The 20,009-nt window shown below is 36.8% G+C and overlaps 1 protein-coding gene across 1 annotated transcript; it reads left to right on the forward strand.

Annotated features, from left to right (window-relative positions):
- Positions 1-825: 825 nt before the first annotated feature.
- LOC108197487 (uncharacterized) lies at positions 826-2,285 on the forward strand. The gene is made up of 3 exons (XM_017365121.2): positions 826-1,036; positions 1,368-1,754; positions 1,838-2,285. Exons 1-3 carry the CDS (start codon positions 950-952, stop codon positions 2,066-2,068), a joined length of 705 nt encoding a protein of 234 aa, XP_017220610.1. The 5' UTR covers positions 826-949; the 3' UTR covers positions 2,069-2,285.
- The last annotated feature ends 17,724 nt before the right edge of the window (positions 2,286-20,009 follow it).

The raw sequence follows: 20,009 nt of genomic DNA on the forward strand, positions 1-20,009 counted from the left end.
ATATAAAGATACAAACGTATATCAAATCATCAAAATATTTACAGACTACTACTATATTTTAATAATGCTACACAAAATTAATGTAATGTTAATAATCAAATCCGAACCTAACTTCAGTGAAAAAAAAACAGAAACTAACATTAGTGAGTAAAATAAAAAAATAATATAGTTGAATGGTTAGTTTTTAAAGGCGTAATAAGTTTAGTGACAAAAAGAATTATCATACTAAGTTGGTTGCTAAAAAAAAATCCACCTAATATCACTGTGTAAAAGAGAAAAAAAAATTTTAGTTGAGTGGCAAGTTTCTAATAATACAATAAGTTGAGTGGTAAAAAAATCTATTTTCTTTATTTTAAATACAAGATAACATTTTACTAAAATCATATTATTATCCCTTCAAAAAAAATAAAAAAATCACATATTATTATATGTACAAGTTATGTGTTTATACCTTTTTTTTTATTTTAAATATTTACATTTTTTTAGTAAAAAATAACATAATAATTATTTTCACATTGGAAATAGAACTCAAAATGATGCAAATGGTAAATATAGATTATATCTAAAAATTATATATATATATATATAATTTTTTAGCATTTCTTATATAAATTTTTAGAATTTTAATTAAGATTTTCTTGATTTTAACTTTTTTACTAGCTCATTTTATGTTATTATTATTATATATTAAAATATAAAATACATCAAATTATCAAAATTAACATAATGCTAATAATTAAATCTGAAACGTGAGTGAATAAAGGACATGAAAAAAACAATAATTGAATGCTAGGTTTTTAAACACACAATAATTTATTATATTATATATATCTAAAGTCGGGTTTGGCCCTCATGTGTTGTATTGTTGCAAGACACACATACATCTCCTCTGCTAACAAAACCACCCCCAAACCCAATTCATCCAATTGAATTAAGAAGAGAAGATAAGATGTTGCAAGGGGAGGCCAAGGCCAAGGCCAGAGCCGCGTTTATGGAATATGCTCGTGCCAGGATCAAGGAGTATTGGGCTCGCAAGGTGAAACAAAAATCTCATTTAGTTAGGTTTTATAGGTTTATCAATTCTAATTGACTCGATCTTGTAATTTTACTATCTGTATTTGCGTGATTTAATTTAGATGGATTTAGTTTTGTTTGAAGCCCATGTATGATACCAATTTGTTCTTCTTCTTCTTCTTCTTATGCCTTGGTAGTATTTGTAATCTGTGTGTGTGAGAAATCGATTTTTTTTTAATGTTTGATGTGTATTATATGAATTATATTGGTCACACGAATTGTTGCTTTATGGTTAGATATGTATTGTATGAATGATCTTGGTCACATTTATCTAATTTGATCGGACCTATCAGGCTGCTCAGGAGGTTGCCGATGCTGCTGAGCCAAAAGCTAAAAAACCCAAACTCAGTTCTGAAATTAAACTCGGTCCTGAAATTGTGTCTGTGCCAGCTGATACTAATTCATCGTTGCCAACAAGTTCGTATGTCAAGGACACGCCCAGTAGTGAGGATCAAATCAAGCCCCAACCCGAACCCCCTCTTCCTCAGACGCCCAGTAGTGATGATCAAATTAAGCCCCAACCCGAACCCCCTCTTCCTCGGACCTCTATTCTTGGTGTTATCCGGGAAAAAGATAATTGGCTTTATGATATTAATAAGCGTAGATGCAAAACAACTGGAGTTCCTGGCTATATAAATAAATTTTGTACTATGGCCCTTGAAAAATATAACAATGAAAAGGTATAAATCAGTTTTCTTGTAATTTATATATAAAACTATTAATTGGTTTTTCATTTTTACTTTTCTTTATTGTATGTTTGCAGGGTACCAACTATAGGTATGCGTGCCTTCTATTGGCTCATGAGGGAGGTCAAATTCGTGGTTCGATTTACACCCTTAAGTTCAGAGCATCTCAATCCGATTCTGATTTTAAATTCGAGGCTTTTACCGCAAGGGTCACCTCTGGCTATAAATTTTCTAAAGGTGAATGGGGGTTTGTCAGAGAGGTTGAGCAAGTTTCTCTGGTGCCTGGTTCCTTGCATTTTGCTTGGTGAAATGTGTAATATGCATGCTATCTTTTATGTTAAGGTAGCAACCTCGGATTGATTGATATGCTTCAACAATCCAGATATTGGTTAAGAAACCTTCAATATGTACTTGACGAATGATGTTGTCTGATATCTGCCTATATAGTAGACTTTGCTGAAGAAATCCTTAAAAGTATGATTGCCGTTGTATTTGTTAAATTAAACTGTGCTCCTTCCCGGTTTACTGTGCTTGCTAGCTAGAAATTGTTATGTCGTTGTCATTATCAAGACTGACTCAACTATTTCAGTTTATCATCCAACCAGACTTTGATAGAAATGTAAATTGTTCACACTTTGGTACTGTTATAGTCATACTGTTCCACACATTCTTTCCATAATGCTCAATTAGTACATTTGCATGAGGCCTCTATATCTTAGATGGAGAGTGGAAATCGGTCAAGTCCCTTGGTTTCTGCCAGACGCAGAAATTCTCGTTAAAAATCATGCCCTTTATCTGCTCGTTGATTCTGTTTTGTGTGTTAAGAAGCACAATCCTCCTGCCTTGGTTTTGTGGAGGTGATTTATAACCTTTTTGTTCTGCATCACTCTAATTTTATTTGAAATTGATTTGCTGCGGTTGTAGTCATTCCACTCAGCATGATCTGGGGGGTGAACTTGGATGTTGTTCCCAGGGGATGGGGGAGTAACTTAGAATTGTTAAAGCTGGAGGCGTATGGACTACGGAATAGCTTCCATCTGCCTCCAATACGAAACAATTAAAGAACACATAACAAGTCTAGGAACTGTGTTGAGAATACTTCAAAGTTATTTGAATATTTTATCAGCTGCTGCTTCTTAGAAATAGCTAGATAATGCAGTTGCTGAATTTAGGAGTTCTAATTTTTTTATTTATCTATAAACCAAAGTTTTGGTTTCTTGAAAGAATATGTAGTCATCATCTATAATTATTTCACTACTGTTTTTTTAAGTTTTTCTGGACAGAGACAGCTGCTAAAATCACAACTAGGATATAGCACAAAAACATAGCTCGTATGTTGATTGATAGGAATCTGTTATATGGTCCAATGCAGTGTGATCCATTATGTTAGACTTTTCCACTAGACTAGATGCACTTGAGATATCTTGTATGCTAATTTGCTGGATAAACACACAATAAAGTCATCAATAATGACCCCCATAAATGGTACTACCAAATATTATACTATATATATATTGGGGCCGTTTGGGTTAGCTTAAAAGAAGTGACTTCTTGCTTATAGTAAAGAAGTGGAGTAGAAGTGAGAAGTAAATAAATTAATAAAGTGTTTGGAAAAGAAGCAGAAGCTGTGAGAGAGAAGCTAGCATTTTCAGCTTCTTAAAAGTGCTTCTACTTCTTTACACAAACGGGTCAAAAGAAGCAGAAGCCAGAAGCAGCTTCTGCTTCCGTAAACCAAACAGGCCCATTATCTAATATAGACTAAAAAACGAATTGTTGAGTTAATTTCATTAATAATTAATATGAATAACGTTCATAATAAAAGGTCATTAAGACTCACATTATTGTCATAAAGAGAGATTTACAAAATTTGAAAAAGAAATTACCAAATTTTAACGTGACAATAAGAGCCCATGATCGGTTACAATTTTCACATATTAATACAAAATAATCAAGCTTAATTACAGGAATCAATTATAGTGAATGTGTTAAGCAAGTTGTGAATGTGTTAAAACAAGAAAAGAATAGGCTGACTATGCATGCTACGAAAAATCAAAAAGCAAAGTGAATAATGATAGAAACAATCCACAATGTACATTAAAGTAATAAACCTCTCGATTTACAGAAGAAATCCACTAGTTAACCAATGAGAATTGTCACGGATATGTATGAATTTACTAAAATCTGATATTAGAACAACGGTAACATATTTGGATTATAACAAAATTCGATCAATGTTATAGCAGTAACAGTAATACAAAAAGAAAAAAACACACACAGAGAATAGAATTTAACATACAGAGAAAATCAGAATTATCGAGGCCTTTAGCAGCGTTAGAGCACCTCCAAGGGAAAATCTCCCTTACCTATAATGAGTCTATGTGGACAAAAATAGGGGTTCAAGCAAAAATTAACCACTCCAACCCTTCTCTCCTCACCTGATAATTTTAGGTGAGAGAAAACAAAACCCCATCTTTAGGGGATGGAAAAGTAAGCCCCTTTTTCTTCCACCTCATCTCCCTCTCTCATTTTTCTTTCATCTTTAATTTTCCCTCCTTTTTTTATCCCTCCCATCATAGTAAAAGTTCTAATAAATATTTTTTTTTCAAATATATGGATGATTATAGGGGATACCATTGGAGTAAAACAACATTTTCGTTACTTATATTTTTGATAATCATTAATTTATTATATTTTAGGGGTTCGAAATATGTAATACCATTGGGCTTGCTCTTAGAATACAGATCTTTAATAGCGTGTGAAGATGTAAAAGCAGGAGAAAATAAAGTTGAAAACTACCCCGTGAAGCTGGTAAATGTAGAAAACAAACACTTGTGGAATGTTAAAAGAGTAGAAATCGTGCTTGTCGAAACTGGAATCAATTCGCGTCCAATCGGTGACATCCGATTGAAAAAATTGTTGAGTCATACCTTTTAAAAAGGATACTCCCTCTGCACATATCATTAAAAAGTCTATGAACTTTAATTGTAAGTCTACTAAAAAGTTTATGCCTTATGGCAAAAAGATAAATAAATTTTATGCCTCGTCTCATTTGTTAAAAAACATTCCACTGTGAGGTGAAGGCTTTGTTTCCAGCCCTTATTTTGTGGTCTTCTGTAATTTACTAATCTGAAAGGCTTTAAACTCTGAAATTTACTTGTTCTCACTGCCAGCATGCATTTTTGAAAATTTTAAGATATTACTACAAAGTCTGTTTTGGCACATGTCTATGCTTTTAGCATATTTACGGTAGCTTTCACAGGCCTTTAATAATATTTTTTATTATGCTTTACTGTTGCCATTAAATCTCTTTGATATATGAATTATATTCCTGTTGGGCCATAGCCCATGTAAAGATAAGACTTAATAGAAAGCCCATAACCGATGTAAGCCCATAGGCATAACACGTGAGCAGCACGTATGACAACTAGTATAAATATGATGTAACTACACCCGGAAAAGGGGTTGGATAATAGAGATTATAACTTCCCTCATAAATATATACACATATACTTACATTTGGCGCTAGAAGGAGGGGATCTCACCCTTCCAACCAGAAATTTCGAAGCTCCACAAGCATGGTGATAATCGGAGACAACGAGGAGTGCTACGACTCGCCGCCGCAACCAGCGACGAGAGATGTGCCCCCGATCCCCGAGAGGCCATGTCGGAAAACAAGCTCCGCTACCAGGCGCTTGCAGTTTGAGAATGATGAGACTCAAGGCAGTGAGGAGGAAGGCCCGGCGGCTTCTGATCCTACTGGCCGGAGGAAGCGCCGCAGAGGCACCATGAGAACTTTGGTTCGAACGCCGCAGGGGAAACATGTGCTCTCTAGCGACGCTAGACTCCACTTGGAAAGGATGAAGGCCTTAAAAAAGGCGGAGTCCATGGGTGGAAACGCCGGGAAAAAGAGCGAGGAGCATAAGCTCGAAGCTCTCGACAGAGAGAGACGTATTTTAGAGGCTGAACTCAGGCAGAAGCAAGAGATAGCAAGGATCAGATCTGAGCTGGGGAAGTACCCTGCCTTTGGAACATCCTCAGAGTACCAAACTGACGATGAAGATCGGTCGTACAAGCCTCCATCTCGAGGTGGCGACTCCGCAGGCTCGTATAGTTCCTTTCGCAAGAAAAGGATGGACGAGTCTGACGAAGAGTACCAGGAGGTAAGCTCCAGATATGCCGAAGGGAACAAGCATAGAGATAAAGACATCTCCAAGCTGCAAAGTGATTTCGCTGTGTTTAAGGATTTCATGAGGACTCAGACCGGCGGGGTGGAACTCCCCTCAGAAAGTCCTCTCTCTGAAGATATCGAAAATGCAAAAATAGACAGGCACCTGAAGATTCCATCGATTGATCAGTTTGACGGATCCACGGACCCGTCAGACTTCATAAATCTCTTTGATGGCAGGATGAGTTTCTGTGGACATCCCGATGTGGCAAGGTGCCGCTTCTTCTACACATGCCTTAAGGGCACAGCACTTCAGTGGTTCAACAACTTGCCACCTCGCTCCATTGATTCCTGGGAGGTGCTAAAAACTAAGTTTCGCACCAGATTCTCTAGCAACAAGAGAGGCGGAAAGATCACTGCATCTCTAATGACAATCCGCCAAAGATCCTCCGAATCTCTAAGGGACTTCTTAGGGCGTTTTAGAGCCGCAGTAGCAGACATCCCCAATCTCATAGATGAACTCGCGGTGAATTACTTGGCTGCGGGAGTGGACAAATCTCGCCATGGACAACTATTGGAGGAGTTTTTTGAAAAAAGCCCCCGCAGTTTGGAGGCCGCATTAAAGATACTTGAAAGGAGGTTGACACTTCAGGAGGCGGTAGGTAGCATCCAAGACACTTCGCCACCTCACAAGAAGTGGGACAAGTCATCTCAGTACAACAAATGGGATAACAGAAAGGCAGACTCTAAGGCCTTGCCACCTATTGAGAAAAAGGACTTGCCAGAGAAAGGGCCTGCCACTAACACATCTCAGCGTCCCCCAAGGCAGTGGCCTCCAAGGCCTCCAAGAGAGGAAAAAGATTTCACAAAGCTTAACACGGAGATCGCTTCGATTCTGGCAATCATAAAGACAGAGCCAGATTACAAGCCTCCAAGGCCAATGAACCCAAACCGCCCTCCAAGCAACAAATACTGCGATTATCACGAGGACACGGGCCACACAACTGAAAGGTGTTACCAGCTCAAAAATATGATAGAGGACAGAATTCAAAAAGGCCAGTACACGCACTTTGTGCAAAGGGAGAAAAGCCCAGAAGCGGTGCACACAAGGGATAGAATCATTGACGTGATATCTGGTGGCCTAGCGGCAGGCGGGGCGTCGAACAACGCCAAGAAGGCATACGCTAGAGAGGTGTATAGAGTGGATAACAAGCGCCCCAAAAGGAACCCATCTCCAGTCATTTCATTCTCGGATGAAGATTATCCAGAGGGTATCCTTCACACTCATCAGGATGCACTGGTCATCACAACTAAGATTGGGGCCAATACGGTCAAGAAGATCTTAATCGACAATGGAAGTTCAGCCGACATCTTATACCACAGTGCTTTCACCAGGATGGACATGGGGGACAGAAAGCTAGAAGATGTAAGGAGCTCACCCCTATATGGGTTCACGGGTAATGAGGTAAAAGCTTTGGGCACAATTGACCTTCCGGTCCTATTTGGCTCGCCACCTCAGCAGACTTGGCAGATGGTGAAGTTCCACGTGGTTAATGCAATATCAGGGTACAATGCCATTATAGGCCGCACCACCATATCAGCCCTTCGGGCCATCACCTCAATAACCCATCTAAAAATGAAATTTCCAACAGAGTTCGGAGTTGGTGAAGTAACAGGCGACCAACAAATGTCACGCCAGTGCTATATCACAAACGTAATTCCTAAGAAAAGATTGGCAACGGCTGCTGATATTGTGGCAAATCAAGTTCAAACTATCGAGTCTGAAGAGAACGTGGTCCTTGACCCTCAATCAGTTCTGGAGGTCCCCAAGCCCCCACTACATGAGCCTGCTGAGGCGACAGAGCAAATACCTCTTGACCTGGCAAGGCCGGAGAGGACAGTTACCGTAGGGACTACTCTTTCCAAAGAAGTAAAAGAAACAATAATCAGCACCTTAAGGGAGTACTCGGATGTTTTTGCATGGTCTCCAAAAGACATGCCGGGTATACCCGACAATGTTGGGCTCCACAGATTGAACATCAAACCTGAGATAAGGCCTGTAAAACAAAAGAAACGCCTCTTTTCTACTGACAAACAGGAGGCCATCAACATCTTATCACTTCTGACAAGCCCGGAAGGCTTCAAAGTACAACAAGCAATCAAGTTCATGTTTCCAACAACAAACAACGAAGCAGAGTATGAGGCTCTCATCGCCGGATTAAAACTCGCCCAGCACCTCGAAGTAAAAGTCATCGACATATTTTGTGATTCACAGTTGGTGGTGAAACAAATTTCTGGAGATTTCAAAACAGCCAATGACAGGATGGCAGCTTACTTGACCTTAGCCTCACGGCTACTGGCTTCATTCAAAGTGTGGACAATCAACAATATAGAAAGATCAGTTAACCACTGGGCTGACGCACTGGCAAGGCTCGCCACTTCAAACACCTCGACAGTTTCAGACCCAGTTTACATCAAGGAGCTCAAAGCCCCTTCAACTAAGATTGTGGAACTTTACTTCACTGAGATGGTGTCAGACTGGCGAACTCCAATTATGGATTACATCAAGGACACAAGCAGTCCAACAGATAGTAAGGAACAGAGAAGCATCGCTTTGAAGGCCCGCCAGTACTGCTTGGTCGGGGAACAGCTATACAAAAGGGCCTTAAGTGAGCCTCTACTCAAGTGTGTGGGGCCAGAGGAAGCTCGACTAGCCATGATTGAGATACATTCTGGAATATGTGGGGATCACTCAGCAGGGAAAAGCATGGCTCTGAAAATCATTCGCCATGGAATTTATTGGCCATCGATTAGGAAAGACTGCGACACCTTCACAAAGACTTGCAAGCCTTGCCAGCTGTACAGTTCGGTAAGTCATCGCCCTTCAGTCAACTTCAACCCAGTCACTTCACCATGTCCTTTCTATATATGGGGAATCGACATAGTAGGACCATTACCAAAAACTACTGGTCAAAGGCAGTTCATCATTGTGGCTATAGATTATTACACCAAATGGGTCGAGGCCAGACCACTTGCTCGGATCAGAGAGAAGGAAGTGATAAACTTTTTCATGGAGTCCATTGTTTTTAGATTCGGGGTTCCTCGCATCATTGTCACGGATAACGGCTCCCAGTTTACAGGAAGGGATTTTGAGGGGGCCATTGACGAGCTAAAAATCAAGCACCTCAAGGCATCGGTGGCATACCCTCAGGCCAATGGACAGGTAGAGATAACAAATCGGGCTATTCTCCAAGGACTTAAGAAAAGGCTAATGGAGGTGGAAGGGAGCTGGGTCGACGAGTTGCCAAACGTGCTTTGGGCACACCGCACCACTCCAAGGTCAACTACCGGGGAGACTCCATTCCGAATGGCTTATGGAACGGAGGCTGTTCTCCCATTAGAAATCAGTCTGAATTCACCAAGAGTCGAGAATTTTACTCCAGAATCTTCTGAAGAAGGGCTTCGTCTCAATACTGATCTAACTGAGGAAGTGCGGGAGTCAGCAAGTCTTAGGGTGGCGCAGTACCAGCAAAAGGTGGCACAATACTACAATGCCAAAGTCAACCCCAGACACTTTCAGGTAAATGACCTTGTTCTCAGAGAGGCCTCAGCATCAATGCCGGCAAAAGTCTCCAAGCTGTCAGCTCCTTGGGAAGGGCCCTATAAAGTCTCCAAGGTGGTAAGGCCCGGCACATATCGCCTTTGCCACCACGACGGCTCGCCAGTTCCTAACACTTGGAACGCAATCCACCTTAAGAAGTATTATCAGTAGCGATTCTGCTCACCAAATCGCCACTCAACCACTCTACTACAAAAACTTTGTCTTTTGACCAATCATGTTATGTTCTAAGTTTAAAATATGAATATTTTGGTACTATCTTTATTCTGGAAGTATCCCTTTTCAGTTCAAGTTCATTTTAAGTAATTATCTTTCGTTAAAACGTTGCTATGTGTCATCTTTTATTAGTTGAAACTACTTTCATTTTATATATATAAAATATTGCTGACTTTTGCACTTGCTTAGTTTTTTAAAGGAATGTTCGTCACGCAATGCAATATCATCAATCGAAACGATTTATCATTCGATATTTATTCTCATATAACGAATTAGAGATCCTTCGTGTTTACCTTTTGACAGTACAGGTAACCAAATCTCCAGTAAACGCCTCGACGGCATGACAGCTCTAAAAGAGCAACAAGCCACAAAAAAAAAAAGAAAAAGAGGTAAAGATCATTCTGAAAAGCGCAGACCTGTTTCAACAATACATCTAAAAATAAAGACTTCACAGAGACAAAAAAGGGGGCACTAAAATGGTCAAATCTCCAATAAGCGCTCCAACGACGCGGCATCTCCAAAGAAGCGGCACCCCACAGAGAAAAAACAAAGAAGTGTTCTAATGATACATCCAGAGAACAACAAAGAAAAATAGAGATTCCGTAAAGTCTCCAAGCAAATTGCAGACAATAAAAAGTAGCACAATCAAGCAAATACGAGGCAAAACCATAACAGAAGAAGGCACAGCAAAATTTCCCGAAAGACAAGATAGATATTCAAGCATGAAGATTGTCATAACAGCAAAAGCACCAACTAGAAAATGTTCGAGAGCTACCAGAAAACCAAAAGTAATTCTTACAAGCATACTCAGGGGCATTCCCCTGGTTAATCAAAGTCTTTAAGATATAAAAAGAGCTCAAGGCTCCTCAACTTGATTGGACGAAGCCCCCACTGCAGCCGCCAGGCCTTCACAATAGGTGGCAAAAGTAAGACTCTGCATATCATAACCAGCAGCAACGGCGCGGTCCCAACACAACTGATAACCTTCCTCCAAAGTCGTTAAAGCTTCGTCCTGACTACGTGACAGATCGTCACGGACCTTAGCCAACTCTTCATCCATCTTTGCCTTCTCCTTTTTGACAACCTCCAGTGCGTCAACATGTTCTTTCTCTTTGGCAACATTGGCAGCAGTAAGGTCAGCCTCAATTTTTTGATAAGCAAGAATCAATGCATTTAGGGAACTCTTATCAACAGCAAGAGTAGCATTCCTCTTCTTCAACTCACTAACTTCAGCAACCAGTCGTTCCTTATCAGCAACACCCTGCCGCTTCGCCGCCTCAAGTTCACGACGAACAGCAGCTACCTCTTCAGCCTTGTCAACCTCTTTCCCAAGGTCCAACACTCGGTCAAAGCCCTCAACCAACTACAAGGAAAGGGAAGCCCAACACAATTAACAAAAAGGGGGGGGGCAAGAGAGAAGAAGATCCCCAGCAGTAGAAGCACAAGAGTTACGAAGTATAGCTAACCTGATCGAGGTGAACTCGAAGTTTAGCCATTTCACTTTGATAAGAGCGACCTGCCAGAGAGGAAGACCCGATCACCGGCGGAGCAACAGAGTCCTTAGATTTCTTATGATGGTGATGGTGAGATTGAATTTCGGTATCCTTCCGATGCCTTTTCCGATCACGAGTTTTCACAACCAAGTCAGTAGTTTCCGCAGCAAGCTCAGAATCAACAGCCACATCTTCAATCTCCTTAGCACGAGAGGTCACTTCTCTCTCCCCAGTTTCCGGAGTTTTAGCCGCCATGGATGTAGCACCAAGCTGTGCCAGTTTAGCAAGCAACGCTCCACTCGGCATTTTCGGCTTAGACTTCACCAGTGACCGCAAGGATGTCCCAGCCACTACAAAAAAACAAACAAAAAACAAGATCAGAAAATCAGAGTAACAAGACAGACAGACCAAAAGTCAAAACAAATTCTTACAACAATGCTTAGTTAAAAACTTAATGTCAGATAAAGTATCAGTGTTATAAGGCTCGGTTTCCCCGTGAAAATCGTTCAAAAAGTCCTCCGGCAGAGATGGCATCTGATTCAACTCTTTCAATCGCCACTTGGGTATGACACTCCATGGACGAACCAAACTAAGATCATCTCCCTCCATGTAAGTCCATTGGCTGTGCCATATGGTATTGGACGAAGGGGCGTCCACAATCCGAACTCTACCAGCCTTCCTATCCAGATATAACAACCCATTGGTATTCTTAACCCGATAAATTGAAAACAAGAGTTCCAAAGAGGGCAACTCCCCCTTCTCATGACAGCGGGCAATGAAACCCACAATCTGAATAATAGCATTTGGAGACAATTGCGCGAGACCACACCCTAACGCCTCATAAACAACACCAAAGAACGGGTGCATGGGGAGTCGGAAACCATACTCGAAAAAGAGGAGAGGAATCGCTTGCCATCCTTCGCGAGGAGGGCACCACATCTTGTCAGTACGACGGGGGAGATGGTGGACATACCCCAAATCAAAGCAACAGTGCTGAGGGAGTCTTTTGATAGCAGAGCTGCGAGCAGTCATACTGGACCGTTGGTTAAAGGAGGGGCAAGCACGGAAATAACCCGTAGCATTCTCCACAACCACCTCGCCTCCACCAGAAAAACCCCCATCAAGATCACTCCCTCCAACCAAAACAGAGCTCATCGATCCACTGGCTCCCAACGGGTTAAACTCCCTTTCCAGAGAAGCCAAGCTATGAGACGATGAATGACGGACCACGGTGGGAGGAAGAGGGGTTAGACTCTCGAAAGTGCGCGACAAACCCGGGGACCCACCAGCAATGGCCTTCACAGAAGGAGTACGGCGACGAGGGAGTCTCGAGGAGGACATACTTCAACCCAACAAAAGCGATACAAGCGAAACAAAGAAGAAAAGATCGACTCAAAAGAGAAAAGAGAAATTACCTAGAACAAGGGAGCAATGGAAATCTTGAACAAGAGGTAAGAGAAGCCGTCTGAAGAGAAATTTAAAAAGGCGAAAATGAAGAGGCTAGCCCTAAGTCGCCAGTTTCCAAGAATATCAAACTACACGCACAGTCTTTTCAGTTTCCCAAGGTTCAAGAAAGATGGGAAAAGAAAGTGACATTTAAAAATTGGGTAAAACCAATTCCATTTACTCAAGAAAATTCAAAAACGGGAGAAAGGAAAAACAGACGAAAACAACAAAACTCTCGCAGCATCTAAAGATCCAGCGGACTGGGGGAGGGACAAATGTTGGGCCATAGCCCATGTAAAGATAAGACTTAATAGAAAGCCCATAACCGATGTAAGCCCATAGGCATAACACGTGAGCAGCACGTATGACAACTAGTATAAATATGATGTAACTACACCCGGAAAAGGGGTTGGATAATAGAGATTATAACTTCCCTCATAAATATATACACATATACTTACAATTCCTAACTATTTGGCAGGCCATTTTCTGTCAAACACAACTCTTCTTATACTATTTTCTGTTGTGGATTTTTGCTGCAGGCTTCTAATAATGAAAAATGAGAAAATACTGGAGAACAAAATTGACAAAGAAGAGATAGAAGACGAGTTGGACGATGAATTTTATGAGACAGTTAAGTTTCTTCTCATGATAATTGATGCAATTTTGACTGTTTTGAGAGATTATTTAAGCATGATGCATTAACCTATCCGTCGTTCTCTTACACGACGACCAGTAACGAGAATCGGGTATCAGTTTGTAAATAATTTGATGAAGGAAGATCCACATAATTTTCGTGAATTACACAGAATGTATCCAATTGTCTTTCTCAAGCTGTGTAATATTATAAGAGAAGGAACTACTTTGCAAGATACAAGCTTTTGTATCTGTTGAAGAAATGGTAGCTACTTTTCTACTGATTGTGGGACACAATGATCGCTATTGTAATGTTAGGCAAAGGTTTAATCGCTCACACTTTGCAACTAGTACAAATTTTAACAAAGTTCTGAAGGCTTTGAACACTATAGCATCACAACTGATGGTAAAGCCTAGAGGTGTTTCTCCTAAAATTTCTGAGAGTACAAGATTTTATCCTTACTTTAAGGTATTATTTTTATTGTAATCCGTTAGTCTAACCATGATTTTATTTGATTTCGAAATATTAATTTTTTTTGGTTAAATATTTTTTAGGACTGTGTTGGTGCTATGGATGGAACTCATATCCCAGTTATGATACGAGGTCGGGCAGTAAATAGCTATCGTAATCGGCATGGTTTTAATTCTCAAAATGTTTAAGCTGCTTGCAACTTTGATTTGGAATTCATATATGTGCATAGTGGGTGGGAAGGTTCTGCACATGATTCAAAAGTGTTAAACGATGCATTATCAAGAGTAAGTATATTTTTATTTTGAAACCAACTAATAATACCAATAATATCTAATTCAATATAGTAATATATTTTTATTTACTCAGACTAACACGAAATAATTTGTACATGAGATATTTCTACAGTGAAGTCTGGTGACCTATTCAATCCAATTATAATGACATAGGTAGAACTTTTAGACGCAAATTATATGTTTCAATTTATAAAATAGGTAAATAGTTGAAATTGATTTAATATGTTCACAATTTACGGTCACCTTTAGTGATACGATCGAATTCAAGCACATGAACATATAATAGTTTAACTATAAGAGTCGGTCAAAGTTCAGATACAACTATTGTGATCTCTCTTTGTCTCTTTCTCCCCTTTTTCTCAATCTTCTTATAACCGGTCTACACATATTTATATGTTGATCATTACTATGATCATCAGCTGGTCGAACAATCATTTGCTACCCTATTACTATCTTATCATGAAAGTTTATCAATATTTAATAAGGTGATCTATATTTATAAAATCATATGTGATTATTTTATTTAATAGTCAATTGTCTAAAGCTCGACTGATATGAGTTGTAATTCGGTTGAGTACCTGCACTCGAACTCTTTTCCAAACTAATTTTATATTGTTTGGATGATAACTCAATATTGAGTGTCACTCGAGTAAAACTCGATTTTTGTTTGTGTTTTATAATTTATAATATAATTATGTTTTATTAAACTTCTAAGTATAATTTTTTTTTGAAACCAACTAATAACATCAATAATATCTAATTCAGGATAGTACATATATTTTTATCTACTCAGACTAACACGATATAATTTGTATATGAAAGATTTTACAATCAGTGAAATCTAGTGGGCTATTCAATCCAATTATAATAACACATATTGAATTTTTAGACGCAAATTATATATTTTAATCTATAATACATATAAATAGTTGAAATTGATTTAATATGTTCACAAGTTACGATCGTCCGTAGTGATATGACCGAATTCAAATACATGCACATATAAAAGTTTAACTATACGAGTCGATCGAAGTTCAGATACACATAATAATACACATAATAGTTGCTGTTTCCCTTTCTCTCCTCGTCTCTCTCATCTTCTTATAACCAGTCTACACATATTTATATGTTGAACATCATCAGTCAGTCGAACGATCATTTGCTACCCTATTACCATCTTATCATGAAAGTTTATCAATATTAAACAAGCTGATTTATTTTTTTATAAAATTATATGTGATTATTTTATGTAATAGTGAGTTGTCTAAAACTCGACTGATTTGAGTCGTAATTCGGTTGAGTAGCTGCACTTGAACTCTTTTCCAAGCTAATTTTATATTGTTTGGATGATAACTCAATTTTAAGTGTCACTCGAATAAAACTCGATACAAGCTTGTGCCAACTTGAATTAGACGTTAAGAAATTTAATAAATGGAAAAAGATTTCAAACTGAAAAGATTGAATATAATGACATAATTATTCAAGACTCGTGAAATTGGATATAGTATTATAATATATAATATGATTTATCGTATAATATACATATGTTAATAATTTAATCTCAAAAATTAATTTATAAATAAATCCAATTTTTCCCAGTACTTAAATATTTACCCCGAGCACTCATTAGTCGATATAATCACTGAGTCAAATCATAATTTGGTTTTTAAACAGTGGCTACCGAATTTTAATTAAGTTGTCACTTGAGTCCATTATATGTAAACATTTTTTATTTTTTAATTAGATGAGAATTGCAAGATCTTGATTTAAATTTATAATTAAAATTATCTGATTAAATGTTCCAAAATCAGTTCAGATAAATATTTTTTTGTAAATTAACTAACTATTAGCATTTAATATTTTTTGTATGTATATATTAGTTAAAAAACTTTTGTAAAGGAGGGGTCATAAATAAGTGGAAAGTGTAATTACCATAAATATTAATGTACAAATAACTTAATAAATGATGTTTAATATGTTGAATATAATAAATGAACCATATTGGCATTCTTGTAATTATAGGTTAAGTAGGGGTATAATTGACATTTCACGCCTAATTCTTTTGCTTTTTTTGCCCTTGGTTGCAATTTAATATATAGAAGTAGATGAGCTTGAAGTTCCCCCGGGTATATATTCCATTATTCCTTGCTCTAATATACTTGAGTGTTTAATTTGTTGTATATCTCACGCATATTTATTATAAACTTTTGTTTTCAGGAAAATATTTTCTTGTAGATTGTGAATTTGCTAATCATCGTCAGTTTTTAGCTCCCCTTCGTGGTGTTTGATATCATCTAAAAGATTTTGATGGTGAAGTTCGTCACCCAAGAAATGCAAATGAGCTTTTTAATCTCCGACATTCATCATTGAGAAATGTGGTTGAGAGAATTTTTGGTGTGGTCCAATCAAGATTGACGATGTTTAAAGTTGCACCTCCATTTTCATTTCAAACACAAGCGGAGTTGGTATCAGCTTGTGCTGGATTACACAACTTTCTTCAAAAAGAATGCCGTTCTGATGAATTTCCGGTTGAAAGTAAAGATGACCAGCTTTCTGACACGGATGATGATATTAATGAATTAAATTTTCTAAGTCAACAACAACAAAGGGAAGAAGCAAATAATTGGAGAGCTGGCATTGCAAATTTAATGTGGAATAATCGACCTAGTACCACTACAAATGAGGAGGAAGGGAATAACGAGGAGGAGGGTGATGAAGAAGAAGAAGACGTGCACTGATGAGTGGCTTAGATATTTATTTGTTATTGAATATTATTTTATATATTGGAGCATTTTATAATATAAATGACGTTTTTTTGAAGACAAGAGTGTCTTATTTTGCAATAAAATTAATTATATTTTATATTATTATTTATCAGAATGTCATGTGTATTCAATTTAAATATTTTATAAGATTATTTCGAATTCCGAAATCAGTAGGTATTCAATTGGGATTTTAAGAAAAGAATGCAATAAAATCCGGAAAATCTCATAAAATCCCATAGAATCCACACAACATAATCCAACGGAATCCACATAGAATGAAATAAAATCCATATGGATTTCAAATGAAATGAAAAAGAATCCATGGATTTTAAAAATCCCATAGAATCCATGTATTATTATGAATCCATTAAAATCTCAATTCAATACACCCCTCTTAATATATTGAAGTAGATAGATAGTAGATTTATTTAATTGATATAACATCTTATCTTATATATTATAAACTTAATTATTTATGTAATTAATTTTAGGAAAATAATATGTAATTTTTGTAATATGATGTATATTTTAGATTGTGATTTTCATTTGTACTTGACATCTTATAATATACAAATAATTTATTAACAATACTAGTTTATTAACTGTATCCTGCACGAGTGTTTAATAATATTAATTATTTTATCATGTATATTTTAATATTTAACTAATTTTATTGCGAAGATAAAATTATTTGGTGGATAATATATGTTTTTAATAACAACTAATTAATTTTAGAAAAATAATATGTAATTTTTGTAATATACTATATATTTTAGATTGTTATTTTCATTTGTACTTGATATCTTATAATATACAAATAAGTTATTAACAATACTAGTTTATTAACTGTATCATGCACGAGTGTTTACTAATATTAATTATTTTATCATGTATATTTTAATATTTAACTAACTTTATTGCGAAGATAAAATTATTTGGTGGATAATATATGTTTTTTCTAACAATAAATTTTTTAATAATAAATAAATATGTATGAGTTAATATATTTTCATTAGTTGTGTTAAATAAATTGTTAATTTAACTTACTGAGTAAGTCTTAATATTTATACTCATTAATAAGTGGACCGTAAACATGTATTCAATTATTGAAAAGAAATATTTATTAAAATATTTATAAATTAAAGAGTTTAATTTGCTCAAATATCATCTCGCCGATCTCTTTTTATTATAATAGCTATTTTAGTCGATCTCAATATTAGAAATTTGGTCAATCATCAATTAGACATACGAGTCTTCTTAATTTATAAATTCAAATTCTCAAATAATAAAAAGCTTTATATTCTTTTCATTTGTATCTTCTAAAGTTAGTAATTTAAACTATAATTATAAAATTTAAATATATTATATATGTAATTTTATTTTCCATATAAATCAACCATTACTATAAACAAAACAAAACAAACCCCGTATATCCCGCTTCGAGCGGGGTCTAGGGAGGGTAAAATATATGTTGACGATGCTCATATTCACTTAGAGTAGGGAGGTTGTTTCCGTGAGAACCCCGGCTTAGTGTAAGACAGAGTTTTACGTGAAATATAGGTAGATAGTAGCTTGACTCATGATTTCTAACACATGAATAGGGATGGCAGTTTTACCCGACCCGATGGATACCCGACCCATTCCGACCCGATTGGGTCTACCCGAACCCGATTTTTTTGGATTTGGATCCGGATCTGGATCTTATTTTTGGACCCGAAAAAGTTTGGATCTGGATCTGGGTCTCAGGTATTCCGAACCGAGACCCGACCCGAAACCCGATTTAAACCCGATTCGAACCCGAAACCCGATTAAAACCCGATACAAAATATTTTATATATATATATATATAGACACACACGTAGATACATCATACACATACACATATGTTAAATGTAAAGTATATATATTGAAATATTATGAATTATTAGGTATGAATATTAACATTTTATTTAATTTTATATTTGCAATACAGAATTTATATTTGTTTAATCAATATTTTATTTTTCTTAATTATTGTGTTTAAAAAAATCTAAATACAATAAAAATAAAAAAAAATATAAATGATAAGTTGAATGATTATATACAATTGAGTTAACATGTTTCACGTGTTTATTTTACTAAATGAAGCCTGTAATTCCCTTTTTTATAATTCTAAAGTTAAAAAAAAATCCATAATCACATTTTTTATAGATATAGAATTTTTAATTTTTATTTAATTTTATTTTTTAAATACCCGAATTAGACCCGAACACGAACCGAAACCCGAAAAACCCGACGGATCGGATCTGGATCTTCATTTTTCAGATCCGGACCCGAACCCGACCCGAACCGAAATATAATGGATCGGGTCTGGATTTCAAGAAACCCGACCCGATCCGACCCGTTGCCATCCCTACACATGAAACTCACCTTTATCAGGAATGCATCTGTCCATGAATGATTTGAGCCATTGCATCAAAGCATAACGCCAAAACACCCAAATCTTCTTCGCTGCTAATTCATTTATCAATAAATGATCTGAGCCTTTTCTTAAAAGTATATCACCGTAAGCCACGAGACCGAGTCTCAACTACTTTGATACGCTGTCGCCAACCATTCTTTAATGTAATATCCCCATGAGATTTAGAACTAAGTTCAAACTTAATTGATCAGATTACGTCCGACGAGGCCGAATTCTCTTACTTGTCCTCAACTGATATGTCTTCAACTCATCGAACCGGGGCTGAGTTATATTTACGTCGAAAATGTCCATATCAACATAAACGCCCCTCCCTTATTTTCTTAGAGATAGACTCAACACCTAAAGGGCGTCGAAAAGTAAATATTCGATATATGATCTATCATGTTGTTACCACAAATCCAACGCAACATACACAATTCTACAAAGATCGACGCTCCTGAGCCTTTTCTCAATGGATAAAATTTATCCTTCAACTTCAAAGGTACATTTTTATCACACAACATGCTAGTAGCTGCCCTCCAACGAAGTCATCCTGTTAAAATATGATGAGTCACATCCATAAATAAAATATATATTCACAGTAGAATATATCACGTCCTCAGTAATTATATTAAAATAATATATTTTATTTATAACAATGTAAATTGATATTAATATATTATATTTAAAATATAATCAAATCA

This window comes from Daucus carota, chromosome 8 (genome assembly GCF_001625215.2).
Source record: "Daucus carota subsp. sativus chromosome 8, DH1 v3.0, whole genome shotgun sequence".
In the NCBI taxonomy this organism is placed as follows: domain Eukaryota; kingdom Viridiplantae; phylum Streptophyta; class Magnoliopsida; order Apiales; family Apiaceae; genus Daucus; species Daucus carota.